General features: G+C 37.5%; 1 protein-coding gene across 2 annotated transcripts in view; it reads right to left on the bottom strand.

The window, feature by feature from the left end:
• Positions 1-23,032, bottom strand: part of rhpn2 (rhophilin, Rho GTPase binding protein 2) — a 50,703-nt gene that overhangs the window by 3,503 nt on the left and 24,168 nt on the right. Inside the window, exons 4-13 of one of the 2 annotated variants that reach the window (XM_061711482.1) lie at positions 20,363-20,438; positions 18,582-18,659; positions 18,325-18,449; positions 16,619-16,785; positions 13,561-13,748; positions 10,838-10,994; positions 7,069-7,188; positions 6,778-6,972; positions 4,116-4,192; positions 812-958 (exon numbers count right to left, since the gene is read on the bottom strand). In XM_061711482.1, the coding sequence (XP_061567466.1) occupies positions 812-958; positions 4,116-4,192; positions 6,778-6,972; positions 7,069-7,188; positions 10,838-10,994; positions 13,561-13,748; positions 16,619-16,785; positions 18,325-18,449; positions 18,582-18,659; positions 20,363-20,438 (1,330 nt within the window). The remainder of the gene's footprint in view (positions 1-811; positions 959-4,115; positions 4,193-6,777; positions 6,973-7,068; positions 7,189-10,837; positions 10,995-13,560; positions 13,749-16,618; positions 16,786-18,324; positions 18,450-18,581; positions 18,660-20,362; positions 20,439-23,032) is intronic. The other variant, XM_061711490.1, reaches the window with a different exon arrangement.

The following is a 23,032-nucleotide window of genomic DNA, read 5'->3' as shown; positions in this document are numbered from 1 at the left end:
CGGGTGTCAAACTCATTTTGCTTGGCGGGCCGGATTTGACCGATTTTTTTCTCGCACGCTCAAAATAACAAAAACGGTGCGAAATGTTTTTTTCTAATTCTTTTTCTTTACTATTGTTATCTAATCCAATATTAGTTTAGTCAATTTTAAAGGAAATATGCACTTTGTTTACACTCTAATAATGTAAAATATATTTCTTCAGGAACTTTTCTTGAAATTTCTCGTTTTTTTTCAAATTATTTAAGATACTTTTAATATAATTTTACAAAGATAAACAGAAACAGGTATGTTTTTTTTATTTTTCGCTTTTTTGTAGGAAATTTAATTAAAAGCAAAATCTTTCTTATTACATCCGAGAGTGCGGATATTTACACCAGTGTGCCGAAAAAGTCAGCACTTCTCTTTTAACTGTTTTACTTTGTCACTATCCTCGTATTCAAAACTGAAATTCTCCGAATAAATATCTTCTATCATCTTTTTTAGCAGTGATATTTTTCCTGCGAAAATATATAATAGTAGTCAGTTAATAAAAATAAACGAACGTCTACAAAGAAATAAAATTGGCAAATGCATTCTAGAAAACTAAAAATATGTCAATGCGATTCATGGCAATTATTTATGCCTTCCTTTTTAGTAAATTAACATTTCGTTTTTTTGCGTTGGAAACTTCTCGCGGGCCGCATGAAAATCTCTCTCGGGCCACACATTTGACACCCCTGGTCTATAATATGACATCAGAATTGATTATCTGTGAAAGCTCATCTGTGAAATGGACATTTCTGTCGTTGGTAAAGAAGGCGGTTGAACTCACAGCAGCCGGACACAGCGGGTCCAACGACACGACCTGGACCGGTGATTCTCCCTTCAGGGTGAAGCCCAGATCCCCGTCGTCCAGAGAGAGTCTGACGGTCCGCGGGGGCGCCCAGCGCTGCTTGGCTGAGAAGAACGACAGCGGGCCCTGAGAGGACAGAGTAGGGAGAGGGGGGGTTAATGTGGGAGCAGGGTCTGAAGACACACAAGCTTTAACATCCTGCAGAATACTGATTTCAGTAAAAACCTGGAGGAAACTTGAGTCTCTTCTAAAATCTGACATATGAACCACTAATCTTGGAGCATTAACTTCATGACGACCACCCTGATGCAGATTTAGATGCATGAAAACCAGTTCAGAGGAGATGGATGCAAGTCATGTGACCAGGAATCATGAAACTCTCCCTCCATCACACCTGAGTAACCAAACTCCGGTAACCAAGGTGTAATTTGATCAGCAGACGCTGACAAATACTGTATTTATAGCATAAGTATAAATGACCTGCATGAATGTGTAAATCTTTGTTAAAATATGGTCATGTATTTTACAACGGAGTATTAGGGCCAAACTAAGACAAGAAAAATTGGAAATTACGAGAATAAAGTCATAATAATATGAGAATAAAGTCGTAAAATTACGAGAATAAAGTCATAATATTGTGAGAATAAAGTCATAATTTAATTTAATATTATAATTTAAGAGGAAAATATAATTTCAAAAAACAATTTTTTCATTCTAAAAGGAAAAGCATGTGTATCTCAGTTGTTGGAGTGGATTTATGGAATGGGTTGGGTGATGGGTTGAAGCAATGTACAAATATAAATCAATTTAAAAAACGGTACAAAAAGGAAGTTCTGGTAAGTTATTTGGTTGAGGAGGAGTTATGTTAAGGCAATATGGTGTTTGTTAGCTGGTTAGGTGCAATGGCACAACCAATTGGTAGCCTATTAGGTAATTGCAGCTATTTATTATTAATATTTATGTTTAATTTATGATAGAGGTAACAAAGGGGCAGGGTTAAATAAGTCTTACTTCAACCTGCTCCTTTTCGGACACCGTTTTTTTTTTTCCCCCTGTTTGTATTAAGTTTTCGTTGTTGTTGCTTTTTTTTCTGTATGTTTTGAACTTGTTTTAAAATCTTATATTTTTTATGTGTTCGAAATAAACAATTCAATCAATCAATAATATTACGAATACGTTTTAGTTTTGGCCCTAATACTCCGTCATATGCATTCCTTAAGTTACATAATAAAGGCATTTATTATACATGAATGACATGGTTGTCTCCAACAACTATTTCCTATAAAGACTAAGATATAAGTCGAGGTTTCATCCTCACAGCGGGGGGTTTTGCTGGGCAGGATACAGAGCTGTCTACCAGCTGACATTAAAGAGAAGTTGAATAACGCAGGAAAACAACGACACTGAAGCAAATATATGTGCTTTATCAGTTTAAGTAAAATTGTTTTACCTACACTTCACATCTCCATCCCAGCCAGTCCCGTGTTTGTTAGCTACGCTTCTTTGTGACTTATTTTCATGACCGGTCTTAAAGCCAACCTCTACTATTTGGCCTTTTATATTATTTTTTCATTCAGTTTTACTATTTTTCTAATGTTTTGCATCTTAATTAACTTAATTTACTAGTATTTCATCTGCTTTTTTTATGTCTCAGGCAAGTTGTGCTTCAGCGCAGCACTTTGGTCCACTGTTGTTGTTCCTAAACTACTTTATAAGTTAATTTGGTTTAGGTATGTTTCCGTAGGAACTGATGTTCATACTGCTGGATTTAAATTTTCAACCTCACATTCCTCTTTAGCTCACTACGGATAACGATCTTGTAACCTAGACGGCTAATGAAGGGCTGGATGTGACTTTATGACGGGAAACACAGATCCTTTAAACCCTGTTGCCTGGGGACCTTCCCTCCGACCTCTGACCCCCGGACCCTTCTTTACAAGGCTGTTTGTTGTTAAATAGATGCTTTTTAAACAGTTTGTTAACTTGCTTACGGAAAACACGTCAGACCTGTAGCTGAATGTTAATAGAGGGGCAGATCTCTGCTCAGAGATGATGTTAATGCAACGTTGATGCGTCTACAGAGTGAACAGTTCAGATCCCAGAGGAAATTAAACACCAACTTTCATCACAATGAGTTCAGGTACGGGAGAGTATCAGGGCCAGGCAGGAGAAAAAAGATTTGAGAGGGGAAGATTTTTTTTATTGTGCACTTCAAGAAAAAAGTCGAAATGTCGAGAAAAAAAGTCGAAATGTTGAGATTAATGTTGAAATACAATTTCAAGGTAAAGTTCAAATTTTGTAAATAAAGTCGAATTTTCGTGAATAAATTTGAAATACATTTCAACTTTTTTCTCAGTGGGTTTTTCTCTTAGGCCTTCTATATTATTTTTTTATTCAGTTTAACTATTTTTCTAATGTTTTACCTCTTAATTAACTTAATTCACTAGTATTTTATCTGCTTTTTTTTTATGTCTCAGACAAGTTGTGCTTCAGCGCAGCACTTTGGAAATGTCGAGAAAAAAAGTTGAAATGTTGAGATTAATGTTGAAATACAATTTCAAGAATAAAGTTGAAATTTCGTAAATAAAGTAGAATTTTCGTGAATAAAGTTGAAATTTCGAGAATAAAGTTGAAATACATAGACTTTTTTCTCAAAATTGTACTATCCATTATTCTCGGCATTTCGACTTTTTTCTCAACATTTCAACCTTTTTCTCGAAATTGTACTTTAACATTAATCTCGACATTATGACTTTTTTAACGACATTTCAACTTGTTGCTCCAAGTGCATATTGAAAAAAAAAAATCTTCCTCCTCTAAAAAATTATTTTTATTTTTCTCCTGCCAGGCCTTAATACTCTTCCGTAGTTCAGGAGTTACTACTGAGGGAATGAATTAACCATGAATGTTATTTTGGAGATTTTCCTCCCTCAACAGCAGCTCTGAACTGTAATAAACTCTCAAGATACGTCCCACAACACCCGACTAATCGTCACCAGCACACATTTATCCACAGTTAGAGTTAGTTCTGTTTCTCTGGATGAAGCTCCTGGAGGCCCTGGATCTGGGACGACTTGACCGGCCAGTTTTTAAAGCACAAGAGCATCCAGGAGGCTCATCCTCGGCTGATTTAGTCCAGCAATGGCAGGAAATGCACTATGGGAGTTAAATCGGGAGCACACGCTTGAACCCGGAGCCATTTCAAGCCACTGAACGAGTAAAGCAGCCGTCACGTATGAAAAACAGAGCAATGTTAGTGGAAGCATATTAGTGACCCACATACCAGCCTCTGGAAAAAGTCGACGACTTTCACCTTTGTGGTCGAGGGAACCTCCATCTCTGCTTTCAGCTCTGTTTTAGCTACGGGAAGAAAGGAGAAAAAAAAGAGGACAAGAAACCTTGACGTTTACTGTGAAAACATTTCAAACATCTCCCTGCAGGGATTAACAGTGTCATTGTTACATCATGTGTACTTGTGAATGACTGTCTTTCACCGCCGGTACTATGAAAACAATAGGTGTGGAACAGGGTGACAGTTCAGTTCCTGTCGATCAGAAGAACAGGTGTCACCTCAGGGCCGAGCGGCGGCTCGTCCTGATCACTGATCAGTCACCGCACCAGCGAACACTCAGGTAAACACAGACCCGTTTGAACCAGCTCCGTCTTTATCCAAAACAGTGAATGAAAGCTACTGAATAAAAGTGACACTGCAAACCAAGTTACTTCGGGCCTTAAAGCAGGGGTGTCAAATGTGCGGCCCGAGAGATATTTTCATGCGGCCCACGAGAAGTTTCCAACGCAAAAAAACGAAAGGTTAATTTACTAAAAAGGAAATCGCAGCATATCCGATGATATATTTCTTCTACAAATCCATCGTTATTCCACAAATAGAGCAGTTTGACATTTTTTTTGTTTTTTAGAATGCATTTGCCGATTTTATTTCTTTGTAGACGGTCGTTTATTTTTATTAACTGACTACTATTATATATTTTCGCAGGAAAAATATCACTGCTAAAAAAGATGATAGAAGATATTTATTCGGAGAATTTCAGTTTTGAATACGAGGATAGTGACAAAGTAAAACAGTTAAAAGAGAAGTGCTGACTTTTTCAGCACACTGGCGTAAATATCCGCGCCAATTTTGAAAAATAAATACACTTTTGTACTGGAAAAATCTCTAAATGAAAGAAACACTCTCGGATGTAATAAGAAAGATTTTGCTTTTAATTAAATTTCCTATAAAAAAGCGAAATATAAAAAAAACATACTTGTTTCTGTTTATCTTTGTAAAATGATATTAAAAGTATCTTACATAATTTCAAAAAAACTGAGAGATTTCAAGAAAAGTTCCTGAAGAAATATATTTTACATAATTAGAGTGTAAACAAAGTGCATATTTCCTTTAAAATTAACTAAACTGATATTGTATTAGATAACAATAGTAAAAAAAAAGAATTAGAAAAAAAAACATTTTCGCACCGTTATTTTGAGCGTGAAAAAAATTGGTCAAATCCGGCCCGCCAAGCAAAATGAGTTTGACACCCTTGCTTTAAAGGAATATGCTTTAATTTTAAATTCAGCTCCCAGGATAAGTTATTACCTTCAAGTCTACGTTAAAATGAAGCGTGGAAGTGACTCTGCTCTGAGGTCACAGTGAGGTTCTGCAGCTGTGAGGATATCGTGTGTTATATTTAGTGACTTTCATCACTGTGGTTTGCAGCATTAGTGCCTTTGGTGCTGCAGAAACCGCTGCTCTCTCGCCTGGAAGTGTTTTGTGCAGCTGTACAGCAGCGTACGAGCTCGGTAAATATAAATAAGCCCTGGGGGTGAAACTCGACATCCGATTAGGGGGATCGTTGGTGCAGGAGGATTATTTATTCATGTTCACCTCCAAAAGCACCGTTCTGCACCAGAGGAAAACCCTCGGTGGATTACTGCGGGAATATTAGAAACACTGGACTAGTCTAAGTTTTTAAACCAGAATTAGCAAATAATTGCAAAAAAAAAGACACAAAAAAAGACTGTTTTCCTGTTATCTCATTCATGAAAAGTTGACTTTGAACTTTGACGTATGTTATTGACGATAGAGAGGAAGTTAAATGAAAAAACTTGAAAACTTGAATCCAATTTTGAAGACATGGTATCACAGCCCTGAGAAGACTTTTGACTTTAAATCAAAAAGAAGAGGGAATGCCCAGTGATACAACCCTTTTGGAAAAAGCTTCACAGGACACTGAAACATATATTTAATGCTGATGTGAATTACGAGTTCTCTATACTTTATTTAGGAAGGACTGATTCCCTGAGAGGACGGTCAGATGAATATCTATTTGGCATTTTGATAACTGCCGCTAAGAAAGCGCTCACGAGACATTGGTTGCTCCCTGAGGCCACAATACAGCAGTGGATAAACTTAGTAAATTATATATATATATATATGATGGAAAAGATTACATTTTGCCTCCGTCTCCAGAAAGATTTGTTTGAAAAATTGTGGACGAAATGGGTTGTATATGTGAAGCCTTTGCGCCCAGAATTTGTGGAGGTATTGAACAGATAAAACTTGTTTTGTTTTGAATGATCTGACACTCATACTATCATATCATTATCCTTATTATTATCTCATTCTCCACCCAACTGAGAATCATGTTATTTTTCTTCTGTATGGAGGTTTTATGTTTAGTAAAAGTATATTTTGTATAGTCTGTATAGTCTTGTATAGTCTGTCTCTCCCTGAGAGTAAAGTAAAGGGTAAAGAGTTTTTTGTAGTTATTGTTTTTTCTTACCTTTTCCTTTTCTTATTTCTTAATATGTTTACTTAAAATGAAAAAACTGGATGGCGGATAAGAATATTACTGCTTTTACTTTGTGATATGCACTGCCATACCTAAATACATAATAAAAAAGAAATAAATCAAAAAGGAAAAAGCGAGCGGGGGACTCACAGATGATGTCCGGGGCCTCCAGGTAGTCGGTGAACTCCTCCTCGTTCTCCATCTCACTGAACTTGTGCAGCGAGCGCTCGTGGCTGGCCTTTAGGATGTCCTCCAGAACCTCCAGCCTGCTGACGTGGTGGCAGAGGCCGGAGATCCTCAGAGCCTCCTCGTGGCCCATGATGGCCCGGCGGATGTGAGCTTTACCTGGAGAGGGGAAGGGAAGGAAGGCAGAACGGAGGTTAACGTCTGCAGCCGAGGCTCTCGGATGTCCCGTCTTCGTCCTGGCGGAGCTCGTCTTACCGATGCGATCGCGTTCGTGCTTCTTCTTCAGGATATCCAGAGCCGAACAGCCTTCAGGGAGATGATCGTACGCCTGCGATAACGTCTTCTCCTGCTGGTCCTCGTCGTCCCTGGGACCCACTGAAGCCACGAAGAGGAAAGACGGTTTTCATGTTTTTTACTTTGTAAACACTTAGATGTGACATTTTCAGAAGTGTATTCACATTAATTACTCAGGTAGAAGTATAGATACTAGAGTTTAAAAATACTCCTGTAGAAGTTGAAGTATCAACTCAAGTTTTTTACTCAAGTAAAAGTATAAAAGTACTGGTTTCAAAACTACTTAAAGTATAAAAGTAAAAGTAATGTAAGGGGGAAAAAAGCCATTGAAAATGAATGCATCTTAGTATAATGCAAATATATTAAAGAACCATATATGTGTACTATTGAGCATTAACATGTGTTTCAGAGAGCAGCAGATATGATGACTAGTTGCCTATAAGTATTGTAATGGTGCAAAAAGTCAAACTTCAGAGGCATGTTATCATTTATCCTAACCTTTATTGGAATGTACATCCAAGTTTAGTTGCAGGAATCTGAGGGAACGGATGTAAGAACAAAACTGGACAAGAACATCTGAAACAACCACAACCAAATTCACTCTATCCGGATGGAGCAATTTAACTGGATAGTTTTTTTTAAAGGCCGGAATGAAATAGAGGCTGTTTTTAAAATGTAAGGAGTAAAAAGTACAGATAATTGCGTGAAAATGTAAGGAGTAAAAGTAAAAAGTCGTCTGAAAAATAATTACTCCAGTGAAGTATAGATAACCAAAATTTCTACTTAAGTAAGGTATTTGTACTTCGTTACTTGACACCTCTGGACATTCTGCACGCTATACATGAATATACACACATTTATTTTTCATATCGACAAAACTGTAGACCCGAGTTCTGCTCAAACTGTCAGCTCCTTTAAATCAGGCCTAAAAACATTACTTTTTACTGAAGCTACTCTTAAATTAAATACTTACCTGCTGGACTCTACTGCCCTAACTTTTTAACAACTTGTGCTTTTTATTATTTGACCTCTTTTCTTATCATTTTATTTGTCATTTATTGTTTATATTCTATTTTATTTAATTGTATTGTGTTATTATTTTTTATTTCTATTTCCCTTTTTAATTGACTTGTTACTGTTTAATTGTGTCTTGCTGCTTTTAATGTTGATGTAAAGCACTTTGAATTACCTTGTGTTGAATTGTGCTGTACAAATAAACTTGTCCTGCCTTTTTTAATGGAGCTTCTGTTGAATCCGTTTTATCGTTATCGTGTCTTGGTTTGGAAATCTGTCTCTTAGAAATAAGAACTGTCTGAATCAGATAGTGAACTGGTCCGGTCAGATAACGGGAGAGCAGCAGATGAACCGGGACAGATACAAAGATGACTTGATCTATTTTAAAAGATGGTTTTATACCTACTGATATATCCTTCCTGAATAGATAGATAAGGTTTTAGCCTTTTATGTTGTGATTATGGCTTATCTTGTACGTGTATTGATAGTGTCTACTAGACTCACTAAACCACCTTATTGCAAAGCAAATTCACCTTCTGGTACAATAAAGTTGAACTGAACTGAACTTCATTTGATAAAAATTAAGATAATGTCAAACATAAGAAGACATTAGAAAGAAAAAACATATTTAGTTGACAAGTAATACAAATGAATGTCTATATTTCTGGTTTAAAAACAAATCTTTTAGTGGACAGCTCATTTAACTATAAAACCATCAGATTGTAGGAGACTTTATTTTTTAAACCCCTGGATTTGGCCAAGAGGCTGATCTTACTAAACTGGAAATCTCAAAATGGGTGAAGGAGGTGCTTTATTTTAGGAAATTGGAAAAAAATAAACTGTCTCTGACGGGACCTGGACCCCTTTTCTGACCTATATTAGTGAAATTTGAACTGAATAATGTAATATTGGGCTTTCTTTTCCCTCTTTGGTATTATTTACTTATTTTAGCCTGAGTATTATTTGTGTATTTGATTTATTGTTGGTATTTATGTCTATTATGTGAGGTTAGGTGTTTGATTATGTTGAGTTTATGACTGTATTGTATGAAGAACAGCTGTTTTCTTATCTAAAAACTTAAACAGATTGTTAAAAAAAAACCACTTAGATTGGAATTGGTCAAATACTAGCGTAAATTATAGGCCTGTGTTGAAAAAATCGATTTCCCAATTCTAAATCGATTCTCATATTAATTCCTAAAAATCGATTCATATGACTAAAGATCGATTTTTATTTTTTTTTTTTTTATTTTTTTTTATTATTTATGTTTTGTTTTTTTCATCATTACATTACAACTTTTGGTTATTTTTTTTTTTTATCCCCAAAAAAAGAATGTTTTGTTGGACACGAGAATAACTGGTGCCATGTTTTTGCCTTTAAATATGTTTAAAGGTATGAAAACATTAAAGTGTTAGGTTATAATTGCATAAATTGTCTATATTTCATTACTTTATATACTGTCTTGGGGTAACATTTGCAAAAAATGCTAAAAACCAAATGCTCAAAACTTAAAAACCAAAATAGACCGAAAATGGAACAAATAAAAACGGAATGTGGGAAAAATTAAAACCGATTTCATCCGTCTCTGTTTCCTCCCTGGATCTGTTTGGTAATTCTGACCCACGATGTTTCTGTTTCAGTTCTATCAGCATTCTGGGAGCTGATTGGTCTTTACAGCATCATTAGCTGCAATACTTGCTGTTGAATCTCAATATAATACTAGTACTAATATTTTGCAGAACTACAGTCATATAATTCATGCAACAGCTGAAAAAACAGTTTTAATAACACTAACCCAAATCAATATCGGAATCAGATCGAATCAAATGTTGATAATCGATTCTGAATCTTAAGAATCGGAATCGAATCGATTCTTGACATTTGAATCGATCTCCAGCCCTAGTAAATTACAGTATATTTTGAAGATTATGCCCTTGAACTTTTGCCAAAGTTACTCAATCTTCTGCCTTTAAGAGATGCTGCAGCTGAATTAGCCTCAGAGACGCAGCAGAGAGAGAACAGAGAGACAACAGAGAGGCTGACGAGAGGCAGCCAGCGTCTCCGTTGACCTCTGCACCGCAGAAATCCTCTTTCAGGCCGGTTCTTCTGGTCTTTTTCTCTCTCCCCAATCCGCTGCTTAATTGCTTCATTTTCCTTGTTCACACAGGAATTTGTTAATGAGCGGCTAAACCCAAAGATGCTTCGCTCTGCTGTTCTTCTATTCAGCCTCGTCCCGCTCAGACAGTCACGTCTCTGTGCTGCTCGGCCGTTCTGATCTTTCTACAAAAACCTACCGATAAATAACAATAACAGCAAAGGTGCTGTCGGATTAAGCTGTTTTTCTTTTGTTCATTCATAAAATCAACCCTCCTTTCCTGACTCTCAGCCACGTAGTTATACAGACAGAGAGTCTGCATCACCGTTGTACTGCTGCATGTCGGCTCGCTTCTCTCTGCTTTGCATTCGCTTTTTAGACTTTTCAGTTACTGGAAACAGAGATGTGCATGTGTGCGTGCGTGTGTGTGTGTGTGTGTGTGTGTGTGTGTGTGTGTGTGTGTGTGTGTGTGTGTGTGTGTGTGTGTGTGTGTGTGTGTGTGTGTGTGTGTGTGTGCATGTGTGTAAATGTGTGCGTGGATCCTTAAATAGCTGTTACGCAACAGTATTAAGGTCAGGACGGCCGGCGGACACGGCCAGCAGAACTTTTCAGTAAACTTACGCTCATGGTCGAGCAGCGCCGAGGCCACGAAGTAGTGGGCCATGGAGCGGTAGTGGTTGGTCTTCACCTGGGCCATGGTGGACCAGAACAAAGGAACGTTGTCTCTGATCGGCATCTGGATCATGGACTGGTGCACGTTGTCATAAATCTCTGAGACCTGCGGGAAGAAGATGGTAACATTACTGAGAGAGTAGTGTTGTTTCTGTCAGCCTGATTCAGTTCTAGTTTTAGTCTTTGGATCAAACTATCATTTTAGTTTTTATTAGTTTTAGTCACGTTCATTCTCCTTTTAGTTTCAGTTTCAGTCGACTAACAGTCTGAGCATTTTAGTCTTATTTTAGTCAGAATTTTCCATTTTAGTCTAGTTTTAGTCAAAGATTGTATTTAGCCAAACCCATTTTACAATTCAAACAAGGTTATCTTATTATTATATTATTGTTACCTTATAGACTCAAGAAAACATTCATTCCAGATACAGAAGACTCTCATTTGAGTTTACAACATATTTATTTTTCCGCATTTCTCCCCATCTTTTTCTTTTCCACGACACATTGGGTTTTCTTTTCCACATCTATGTAGGAAAGTGTATCCAAAGATGGTTCTTCTTCTTCTCCCCCCAGAGCAGATCCCTGAGTTTCTCTATGTAACTTTGTTTTTAATTAACGTGAACCTAGAGCTCTGTGTTAACTAGGGGTGTAACAATATATCGTGCCACGAAATTTCGCGATACAAAAACGTCACGATACGTGTCGTGGAGGTGACAACCTGTATCGCGATATTGGATTATTAATATTAATCTATTGTGTTGACTAGAAACGCGCATCTGACCACGACTCGACCCGCGGACCAAAATCTGACTCCGCTCACAAGAAAGTAGTCCCGTTTTGCGGTCCTGTTTTGAGCTCTGAACCTTTACTTATTTAAGTCTGGTGTAGAGTTAAGCCTTACCTTATTAAATTAAACCTTTTTGGGGTCGTGAGTAGGATAAACACGGGACAACTTCTGCGTGAGTTTGCGTGTACTTCAATGTCCGCTCAACAGCGTAGGATTTCAGAACATCAACACAACACCTAGTGCTGTATCACTCCGCCCAATCTAAAACATACTAACAACTGACATACTGACTAGTGTAATTATAGTCCCTGATTTACAGAATATAAAGAATATATTTATAAAATAATGAACCCTGAATTACCAAAATAACCTTAATAAAAATAAATCTCCTCTTACACTTATAAGGTGAACATGAATCAATCTTTTTTATGATGTAAAATTGTATGTATTTATTTACTTTTATTTATTTATTTAATTTTAGTGGTTAAATTTCTGGAAAAGAAAAAAGTCAAATCATACATGAGAGAAACTATTCAGTTTGTGGCAAAATATTTGTACTTGTATGAAACTGAAGATGCATAATGCAAACCTGACATTTACTTATAGTTCAGTTTGTGGAAAATGGTTGTCCTGGCTTTCTCTTTAAAACTTAAACAGTTATAAAGCATTACAAACTGTAACAATAGGGCAAACACACAGCATTGTTTTGTATTATGTGTCTTTCAAATAAAAGACCATTTTTTCCAGTCATATATTCCTCTATCAAGGTTGTTAAAAAATACTGCTATAATATCGTATCGTATCGTTATCGTGACCTCAATATCGTGTATCGTACCGTATCGTGAGATTAGTGTATCGTTACACCCCTAGTGTTAACGGCATCAGCCTCTAACTCTGCAGCTGCATCTTCTGGATCTGATTCCCCGCTGCAGGGACTGGGATTGAGGACTAACGTCACCCAGCAGAACTAAACCAGAGAAACTACTGAAAACATGGACATTAAACCAGAGAAACTACTGAAAACATGGACATTAAACCAGAGAAACTACTGAAAACATGGACATTAAACCAGAGAAACTACTGAAAACATGCACATTAAACCAGAGGAAACTACTGAAAACATGGACATTAAACCAGAGAAACTACTGAAAACATGGACATTAAACCAGAGAAACTACTGAAAACATGGACATTAAACCAGAGAAACTACTGAAAACATGGAAAATTTCATCTCGTTTTGGTCAACGAAAATGAAGACGCATTTTAGTCTGGTTTTTATTCCTCTACGATATTGCATTATACAGGACTGTCTCAGAAAATTAGAATATTGTGATAAAGTTCTTTTATTTTCTGTAATGCAATTAAAAAAAACAAAAATGTCATACATTTTGGATTCATTACAAATCAACTGAAATATTGCAAGCCTTTTATTATTGTAATATTGCTGATTATGGTTTACAGCTTAAGGTTAAGATTCCCAGAATATTCTAATTTTTTGAGATAGGATATTTGAGTTTTCTTAAGCTGTAAGCCATGATCAGCAATATTAAAATAATAAAAGGATTGCAATATTTCAGTTGATTTGTAATGAATTCAGAATGTATGACATTTTTGTTTTTGTAATTGCATTACAGAAAATCACAATATTCAAATTTTCTGAGACAGTCCTGTATATTTAATTATCGTTATCGTCACATGACCAGCATTTTCGTTGCGTCTCGTTTTCCTCAGGTGATAAAGGTTCATTGACGACGATATTTAGTCATAATTTTTGTCGACGAAAGCAACTTTACTGAGAGAACATCCTGAAGTCTCCCTACGTAGAGTATAACTTTACAGTTTTCAGGAGAAGCATGCAGACTTTCATCAGACGGTGTGATGATCCGTACCTTGGAAGCCTCCTGGGCCATTTTCATCAGCGAGTGGAACTTGTTGAGGATCCCCGGCAGGGCGATCTTCTCGAACAAACACTCCTGCGCCTGAGCGATCATCAGCCGGATCAGCATGCTGAGCATGGCGGGGCTCATGTCGTAGCTGGGCGTGTGGGTGAACGTCTCCTTGAGCTGGTTCAGGATACCTGGGAGAAAACAGCAGGTTAGAAGAGATACAGACTCTCTGATTCCCTGCATTTTGGTGAGATTTCTAAGAAAACAGTCTTAATAACTGCCAGCCTATAATACTGACTGATTTAAGTCTCTAAGTTTTACGTGATGAGGAGAGAAAGCGTTGAGGAGAACGACTGTATTCATCTTTTCTCCACCTCAACATGTATCATGTTACTCTAACTTGATATTAAACTATATCTTGGCAAGGCAAGTTTATTTGTACAGCACAATTCAATACAAGGTAATTCAAAGTGCTTTACGTCAACATTAAAAGCGGCAAGACACAATGAAACAGTAAATAACATAAATAATTATAAATAATATAAAATGAAATAAAAGGAGGTAAAATAATAAAAAGCACAAGTTGTTAAAGAGTACAATAAAGAACAATTAAAGCCTGTATGTTAAGGAAATATAATGAAAAATGTTAGTTGAGTTTGATTGACATACCCCTAGGCGGTGGTAATTTTATTTTAATGTTATTTTAATTTTATTTTAGTTTTTTTTATTCACTTAGTTGTTGTTTTTTTATTATTTTTAATTTATGTTATTTGTGAAAGATGCAGATCAGATAAGATTCTTCTTCTTTCTGCTCCCTTTTCATTCACAAGTTAGGAACGTTTGTATTTGTATTGAATTGTTTTGTTTTTGAATGAAATAAAGAATAAAATGAAATGAAAATGAAATGAAATTAAAAAGTAAGGGCAGTAGAGTACAGCAGGTACATCTCATTCTTACAATGGCAAGAATTACGTTTCTATACGGTCAAAAAGTACAAAGACCGGGTCAAATACAGGATTACAAAAGTAATCTGTAACAATTCATACGGTGAATTAAACCAATGTGACAATTGATTCTTAAACAAATGTTTTATTCTGTTTGTTTGCTTTTTCTTTAGTGGTTGCCGGGCAACACCTCCCACGATGCTTGCAAAGAAACTAGAACAGGAAGTAGAGCATCATAAATGCGTCACCCTGATATTTATAAGACGGGATAAAGCGTGATGATTACTCACTCTGGGACCGACCTGATTATTTTACAGGTTAATGACGGCGTTATGAGCTAACAGGCCGACTGGCAAACACAAGCGCCGGCCAGGAAACTGGAACTGCCCCGAGGTGGTTCCCGGCAGAATAATAGAGAATAAAACCGGCTGGTAATAAAGTCGGGGCAGGTGAGCAGACGCCGTGACCCAAATACTTCTAATACCTGCAGGCTCATTTTTAACCCGTACCTCAAAAACAATGTCTGCAACTATTCGGGAGAAATTGGATAAATAAGTTTGCTGGTCGCTGTGACCTCCGGGTCTGCGTGCGTCCCCAAGACATCAGAAAGAAATGAACCCACTTAAACTTGTTTTCCAGCCAAGAACGCCTTATTTTTCATGCTGAAACACAAAGCTGCTGACAACATAATGACAGAGCATTTCCTGGCGAGTCCTCGGCTCAGATCCAGCCAGGATTCTCCCGTCTGCACTTCTCCTCTGTGTCCCTGACCGACGAGCGTTGCAGCGTCCGCCGTCACCCCCCGGCTCCGTCTGCTGCACGGACAACGCTTCCTAAATTATTAAAATCCTCCTCCTTTTCACGGCCTCAAAGCTCAAAGATCAGAGAGACACAACTGGAGTCTCGTCGGGGCTGTAATTACAGGGCGACGCTGGCTCTTCCGTCAGGTCGTGATTCCATCAACGTCCTGAAAACGCTCACGAGTTGAGAAGCAGCTTCGCGTTACGAGTCTTTTCTTTTCTTCTTTCTAACGATGATCTGCTTCCTAAACTGTAAACAACATTTTCACACTGTTGCTATTTATATGAACAACGCGTCAGTGTGTCATTACAGTTGTACTTCACACTTACTGTACAATGCTTTCTGCTATTTACGACCGCTTTACGAGTTTCACACTGAACATCAGTGACAAATTCAGACGGTCGTTAGAATTTTAATTGTAGTTTATGATTTCTCTCATGTTCAGTTTAAAGTGATTTAAAAACAAATGTTTTTGAATAGTGGGGATGCGCATGACGTCACGGATGCGACTTCACAGCGGGCTTCGTCCACTGAGTGGCAGAAAGACTGAGTGTCAGAAAGACTGAGTGTCAGAAAGACTGAGTGTCAGAAAGACTGAGTGTCAGAAAGACTGAGTGTCAGAAAGACTGAGTGGCAGCGTAAACTTCCAGTTTGAGCAACTGGAAAACATCTAAAATGAGAAAGAGCTGTTGTGCGATCGACTGTTCTCATAGATTTAGCAAGAAATCGGAGTTATCATTTTACAGACTGCCAAAAATAAGACAAATGGATCGCAATTCACGGAAACAACTGGATTCCAGACACCGAAACGTGGATTTGTGGTTCCCATTTTGTATCAGGTAATGTTGGATTTTTGGGTAGCTAACGTTAAACGGTCAAATCATAAAGTTCGGTGTCCTCATCACTTTAATTTCTACAACAAATCCTGCCTTGAAGTAGGACCAAGCGTCAAGACTTTTGTACTTTTGACTTTGCTTCGTGTATTACCCCGGCGTAGAAATTAAGTACATATAAATATCAGGAAACTGAATTCGTGGCAATTGCCCCTCGGGGATGAATAAAGTTTTCTGAATCTGAATGAATCAAATATTAATGTCCATGAACCACTGGTTCTTGGGGTAACTGTACGGGTCACTGTCAAGTCCAACTGCCTTTAATTTAAGCCTATAATCGGCTGTTATCCTGTCTTCTCCACTAGTTGCAGCTGTTTTTGCTGATGTTTCTGCAACTCTGTGCCAGTAACGGGGCTGGTCCAGTGGGGAAGTGACGTCAATGCATAACCCTCTTTGTTGGAAGGAGCTGCAGACGGATCGTACCTGCAGCGTTCTGGAAGGAGGAGATGGCTTCCTGCAGCCCCACCACCGTCTGCCGGTTGCTGCGGGTGCCGATCTGGGAGTACAGGGCCGCCATGTTGAAGAGCACGCTGGCCTTCTCCAGGGACAGGTTCTGCTGGCACACCGGCACGCCGGTGAAGGAGTCGTACCTGCGGGAACACAGACAGAGCAGGCGCTGTTTAACACTGAAAGGATGTAGGGATGTTTTAGAGCTCCAAGTCTGGAGAATCATGATAGTTTCAAGATAAAAACTGGCATTTTGTCCGTGTTCAAAAGTGCAAAAGTGGTGCGACAAAAGGAAAGTAACAACTCTAAAGTGTTCAGCTGAACAGCCCTGATGTTTTTGAGGTTTGAGAGAAGGAAAAAAAACTAGGGATGTCCCGAAATCGGGCCTGATCAAGTTGTTTCAGACTTGGTCGAAATCGGACGTTGCATCCCGATCAGGGATCGGAAATATATTTTCCTCTCATTATTTTGATCAGCGCATCAAACAGACGATGGAAAAAATCCTCCGGTAAATCAACAAGCAACAGGTCCACGTAAATTTGCGCAACAACGCTGCTAATATGAAGAACGCCAGAAAAGGACAGTAAGAAGTAAGAGTACAGTCTAAAAAGCACATTACTGCCTCACTTTATGACACTGTTGCACTTTTATGTGCTTATCTGTGCCTTGTAAACAAATAAGTTGACAAACAAGTCAAATAACAAACAAGTTGAGCTGCTGTTTTTATTTAATTCATATTTATGTTTAAATGTGCACTATTTTTACTAGTTAATACTCGCACTATTATTACTTGACTGTTCAATCAACCTCCAAGAGAACTGCCCTGTTTAAGAGCTAAATGATAGAATAAGGTGAATAAAATAAAAATAGGGAACAACCTGGATCTATTTATTTTGTATTTGTTCATTATTTTAAATGTGTTACGAAAGTATTGGATCGGATCAAAATCAAATGACTTGGGATCGGATCGGGGCCACAAAAACCCGATGGGGACATCCCTAAAAAAACACATCAAATTAAAATTAAGAGAGATTTGTGCTCTGTTGGTGAGAATTTGACTACCGGACTACTCGTAAATACTTCACACAGCCCTACTTAGACCTTTTTAATTCAAAGGAATATCCCTTTGACTAAAAAGTTAAAAACTGCAAAGTAAACACCGAGTTAAGGATGTGATATGTGACATGAAAAACATCTTCAGCAGGAGTTGAGCTGTTAGTGAGAGCAGAGTAAACGGCTGTTTTACGTTTACTTCTCAACCTTCTCTCACTGTCATATTAATACTTTCCCAAAAATTAAAGCTGCTCCATCTGATGCCGAAGATGCGTCATCAGTCTCTTACTTAACGACAGTAAAGGAAGCTAGGAGAAGAATGCACATCCCTGTTCGTTTCCCCCTGCGTGAATGTCTCATGCACGCATATCCTACGACAGTAAAACGGTAGAAAACTAGTCCTTTTTATTGCCCTCATGGAGAAGTGGGGTTTTTGGAGGAGATATTGCTTGTGTTTGGATTTAAGGAGGTTGTCAGGAGAGATGTTGATTAGATTCATCACTCAACACAATCTCTCTTACTGTCTTTAATCAGGATGTAAGAAATGTAAGCCAATATTTCTGGCGCTCCTTTCATCAAATCATTAAAAACACAATCTCAGGTCTGATCAGGAATCGTTTGTAACGCACCAGGTGAAGAAGATGCCGGTCTGGCGGGTCGGAGAGAAGAACCTGCTCTCTATCAGAGGAAGGTGGCCGTAGTATTTTTCCAGCAGCTCCACCCCGGTCTCGCTCCGGCTCGGCGTTCTGCACGCCTGAGACGTGAAAGAAAAGAATAGAAATATAATCTGTAATCATCAAATACTCTGCAGAAACACATGATCAGCTGACATCACTCAGCCTTTTCAGATTAAGTTGAGTAAAAGCCGTTGAAAACACTACTGTACCTGTCGCAGGTCCATCATGTCGGCAATCTCCTCCTCAAAGCTGTTGCCGTCTTCGCTGTAATGCTCCATGATGAGGTCCTGAAACAGAGAAACACTCACACTTAGCTTATATTCATGTGTTTATTATCTACGTTATCACTGAGTAACGTCAGCAAGAGACGGAATCGGGGAGACGTGACTCTGGCTGAAGCGGCTGGTCAGTAAAACTGAGATGTGACAAGTAGCAGAGATCATAAAACTCGTCTAATCAAACCAGGGCAGTCGGTCAGTCGGACCAACAACAAACCGGACTGTGCAGTAAGACTGGGACGATACAGGAAACTCACGATTCAATATTGTGGCGATATGTGGCCCACGATAACGATAATATCACGATACACGATATATACGATATTCGATATATTGTAAGAAATTTCATCAACGATATATCACGATATATGTGACTGAAAAAGAAAAAATACCCATAAAAAAGGAAAACATCTGTAGTTATGCATTTATTCAATGCCAAAACTTCATACAATAGAATAGAAGACTTTATTGATCTCCCAGAGGAGAAATTCAGTCGAGCAGCAGCCAAAACACACACACGCTTTATACAAAAAATTTAAAATAGAAATAACCAATAAATAATTAAATAATAAAAAAGAGCAATATAAAAAGTAGAAAAAAAGAGTACGTACAAGAGAGAAAAAAAAAATAGTAAACACCAAAAAAAAAAAAAATGTACAATGTACAAAGAAAGTGCATTTGTATATATTTGCCTCACTGCCTCCTAGGCTTGTAAATGTAAACACTGAATAGCTGGACAAATTAAAGTGCATGAACATTAATAATATGTTTTATATAAACCAGGACAGTGCACTGCTGTGTTTCTAATACTGAAAAGTCAGGAAGCAACTTCATTTTGTATATTTCCTCACTGCCTCCTAGTCTGGTAAATGTAAACACTGTACAGCTGGACTAATTAAAGTGCATGAACAATAGTGCGGTGATAACCGCGTAAATCCATTATGTGTGTTGTAATAAAATATCGATATTTGCCGTCAGTTTATCGATTATTTATTGCAACAGAGAGCGCCACAATATATTGCAATATCGATTTTTTTCCCACCACTACTGTGCGATAACTGCAATATTACATGACACTTATTTCTTTTCTATCTATATAATTCTATTTATGGTACTGCACTTTTTATTTTCTTTATTTCTATTTTTGTTTTTATTTTCATCTTTTTATCTGCATATGGGTGTTTGGTTTTTGGGGTGTTTGCTTTGTAAATGACAGTGCTGTGTGAGTGAGATGGAGATTTCCCCGAGGGAACTTCCCAAAGGGATCAATAAAGTCGTCTGAATCTGAATCTGAAATAAGCCACAACACGGTTGCCGACATAACTTCACGATTAGTCGGTCTCCAAACTACTGACCTGATTTTCAAACACTTTTAATGAGGTTTTAATGCTGACAGACGGATTGACACACAAAAAAACCTGGCGAAGTATTAAAAGTGCTTTGTGGTGGTTGCCCAGACAACAAACCCTCCGGGAGCGACGCCAAACACACAAACTCTCGAGATGGAAACAACAACGCCGGCCTGGTGATCGCAGCCGGTGATACCGGAGGACACGTGAGCCGGAGAGACCAGTACTCACCCAAAACGCCGTCTCGGTGCAGGTTCAAAGCAAACAACAGGGTTTTATATCTCCCTAATCTCTTTTAGCACGAAACTGGATGTTTAAGTGTCTTTACAAAGAAAACAATAGATAGGATAGATTGCTGAGTACCTTGAATGGAGCAGAGAAGTCCACCTCTTTTGTCTCCTTTAGGCCCAGAGCGATCAGGGGAATGTTGGCCATTTCACTGCAAGTGAAAGAGAAAGAGAAAGAGAGGAATAAACAAACCAGTCAGAGATCTTCAAACAGAACGACAGTCATAATAATCTGAGCTCTCAGACAGAACAAAGATGAAGTCAGTAAATGTTAACACGGCGTGACCAAATGACAAGAGGACTTTTTGTGCAGCAATGTTTACACATACTTTAATAAGTTAGCTGCAGAAAAATGACACGAAGGATAAGACACGAAGAAGTGAGCCTTTGTTGTAATTTTACATGACATGATTGACATGATGTGACTAAAAAAAAGCATGAAATAATAAACCAGGACGTCTACAGGTTTGACAAAGGTAGATTTAAGACTTTTTAATACCATTTTCAAACTAAATTTAAGACCAAAAAGACAAGTCACTAAGAAATCCAGCGCTGAGGTCGAGGTTGCCAGATCTGGCTGAAAGGTTCCAGCTCAAACGTGATGTAAAACCGCCGAAATAATAAAAAAAACAGCCTGAAACATACATTATCTAATTAAAACCGTCAATTATTAAATACATAATACATTTCGAGCTTCACAACACCACTAAATAGCCCCAAAAAAGTTCAGGCTCCAAACAGAAACTACAATTAAATTGGGTAGATTAAAGCAAATAAAATATCAGTGAGTTTATTGTGTACGTGTCTACTTTTCTCTGCCATAATGGAAACTTTTTTGTTAATAATTTCGCCTAAACATTTAGTAAAAACCAGGAAAAGCAGCACAAATATATAATTTTCAGCCAAATTAGGCTGAAACTTGCCCAACCTGGCAACACAGATTTAGAACTCTCAAAACGATGAAATAAACTTTTTAATGATGATTGGATACATTCCGTCGATAATTAAAACCCCTGGATTGGGATTTAAGACAAATTAAGACATTTAAAGGCCTTATTTTAGCAAAAATGTACTTTTTAAGACTTTTTAAGGACCTGCGGTGCCCTGGTAAACTATGCAGTGTGCCGTACTACAAACGGGCTGATAGCAGCAGTGACAATCTTGCTGACGGAGAAAGTTTGCAGTTTCCTAACAGAGAAGTCAGGATTAGGCAGATGGTGCAGCGAAGACGCCGCAGGAGTCGGGATTTAAAGGTGAACGAGGGCAACAGCTACAACTTTCCATGAAAGAGTCATTATGGAAGTGCAGCTTTGCTCAGTCTCTGTTTAACCCTGATCAATGCTGGATTTTAGTTCCTATTATTCTAACCCAACACAGATAAAACATGAAATGTTTTTGCTCATGTTGAACCACAATGAAAGTATTTTCTATACAAGTCAGTGGAGTTAAACTGTGGAACAGAATGGATTGAGAATTAAAACAATGTCCAAACATTAACCAGTTTAAAAACAAATATAAAAACGTGATTTTCACAAGGTACAAAGAGGAAGGGGTTTAGCGGCTTTAGGGGTGAACGGGTAGATTTGTTTATATTTATGACAAATAACTAGTAGTTATAAAAAATACTAGTTATTTGGGATTTTTTTGTCGTTTTAAGCGTCAAAATGTCATGTGGTGCGACCGTCCGACCATGACTCTTGTTTTGAAAACTTTTTTTGAAATCACTCTAAATGTATTTAAATCAATCTTCTGCCCAATCTGGCATGATTTCTGAAATGTCTTGTAGTGTGTAAGATTGCAACACATTTGTATTTATATTTTCATCATAATATACAAACAAATTTTGACTGACGTCCATTTTATGAAATATCATGTGGCGCGAACATTAAAAAAAACAACCATTTTTGTATAATACTGAAAACTTGTAAAAAAAAGATGTCAAGATTTAAAGGAAATTAATTTATTGTCAAATAATATGAATCATGGTTGCACCACATGACGTTTTTTTTAAGTCTAGTGCCAATTCATCTTGACAAAAAACTTTTTTTATTATTTTAAAATTGACCTGTTGAAAATCCTTATTCGTCATTGACCTATGCATGTGTGTATGTAGATATATATAGATATAAAGCAGATGGAGTTAATATAGAGATAGTATGGTGTAAATAAGTACATTTATATAAATATTTACATGGGCATGTGTGTACAAATATATAAAAATATTCAACTATGTGTATGTATGTATGTGTGTGAGTATAATTATAGTATAGTTAGTTATTATAAATATTTGTTAATAAATGATTAGTGAATAGGCGTAGGATTAAATAAGTTTACACTTAATCCTGCTTTTTGCACATGTAAATTGAGATATTAAGTGTTAAAGGATGAAATTCTTAGTTTTTTTTGGTTTGTTTAGTTTTGTTTTCTTATCTTCTCTTTTAATTTTTGTCTTTTACATGTACAAAATAAAAATCACATCAAAATCAAATCAAATGTTGCTCTCAGCTGGGGCTTCAGGGGGTTTGGAGTTTCTGGTAATAAAGGACTCCGAGCTCCTCGTTACTGACAGATGGGAAGCAGGTTCAGCTTATCAGAGCTGAAGAAACACACCCTGACAGGTACCTGCTGCTGTTCAGACGCCGGCAGAAAAGAAGAAAAGAAAATCCCCCCGGCTCAAAAGGAGAACAGAAACCATTAGCTGAGTTACTTTAGTTGCAAAATGACTATACAGCAACCGGCCGAGCGT

This window comes from Cololabis saira, chromosome 2, assembly GCF_033807715.1.
Source record: "Cololabis saira isolate AMF1-May2022 chromosome 2, fColSai1.1, whole genome shotgun sequence".
Taxonomy (NCBI): domain Eukaryota; kingdom Metazoa; phylum Chordata; class Actinopteri; order Beloniformes; family Belonidae; genus Cololabis; species Cololabis saira.
This window is presented reverse-complemented; position numbering and strand designations above follow the sequence as displayed.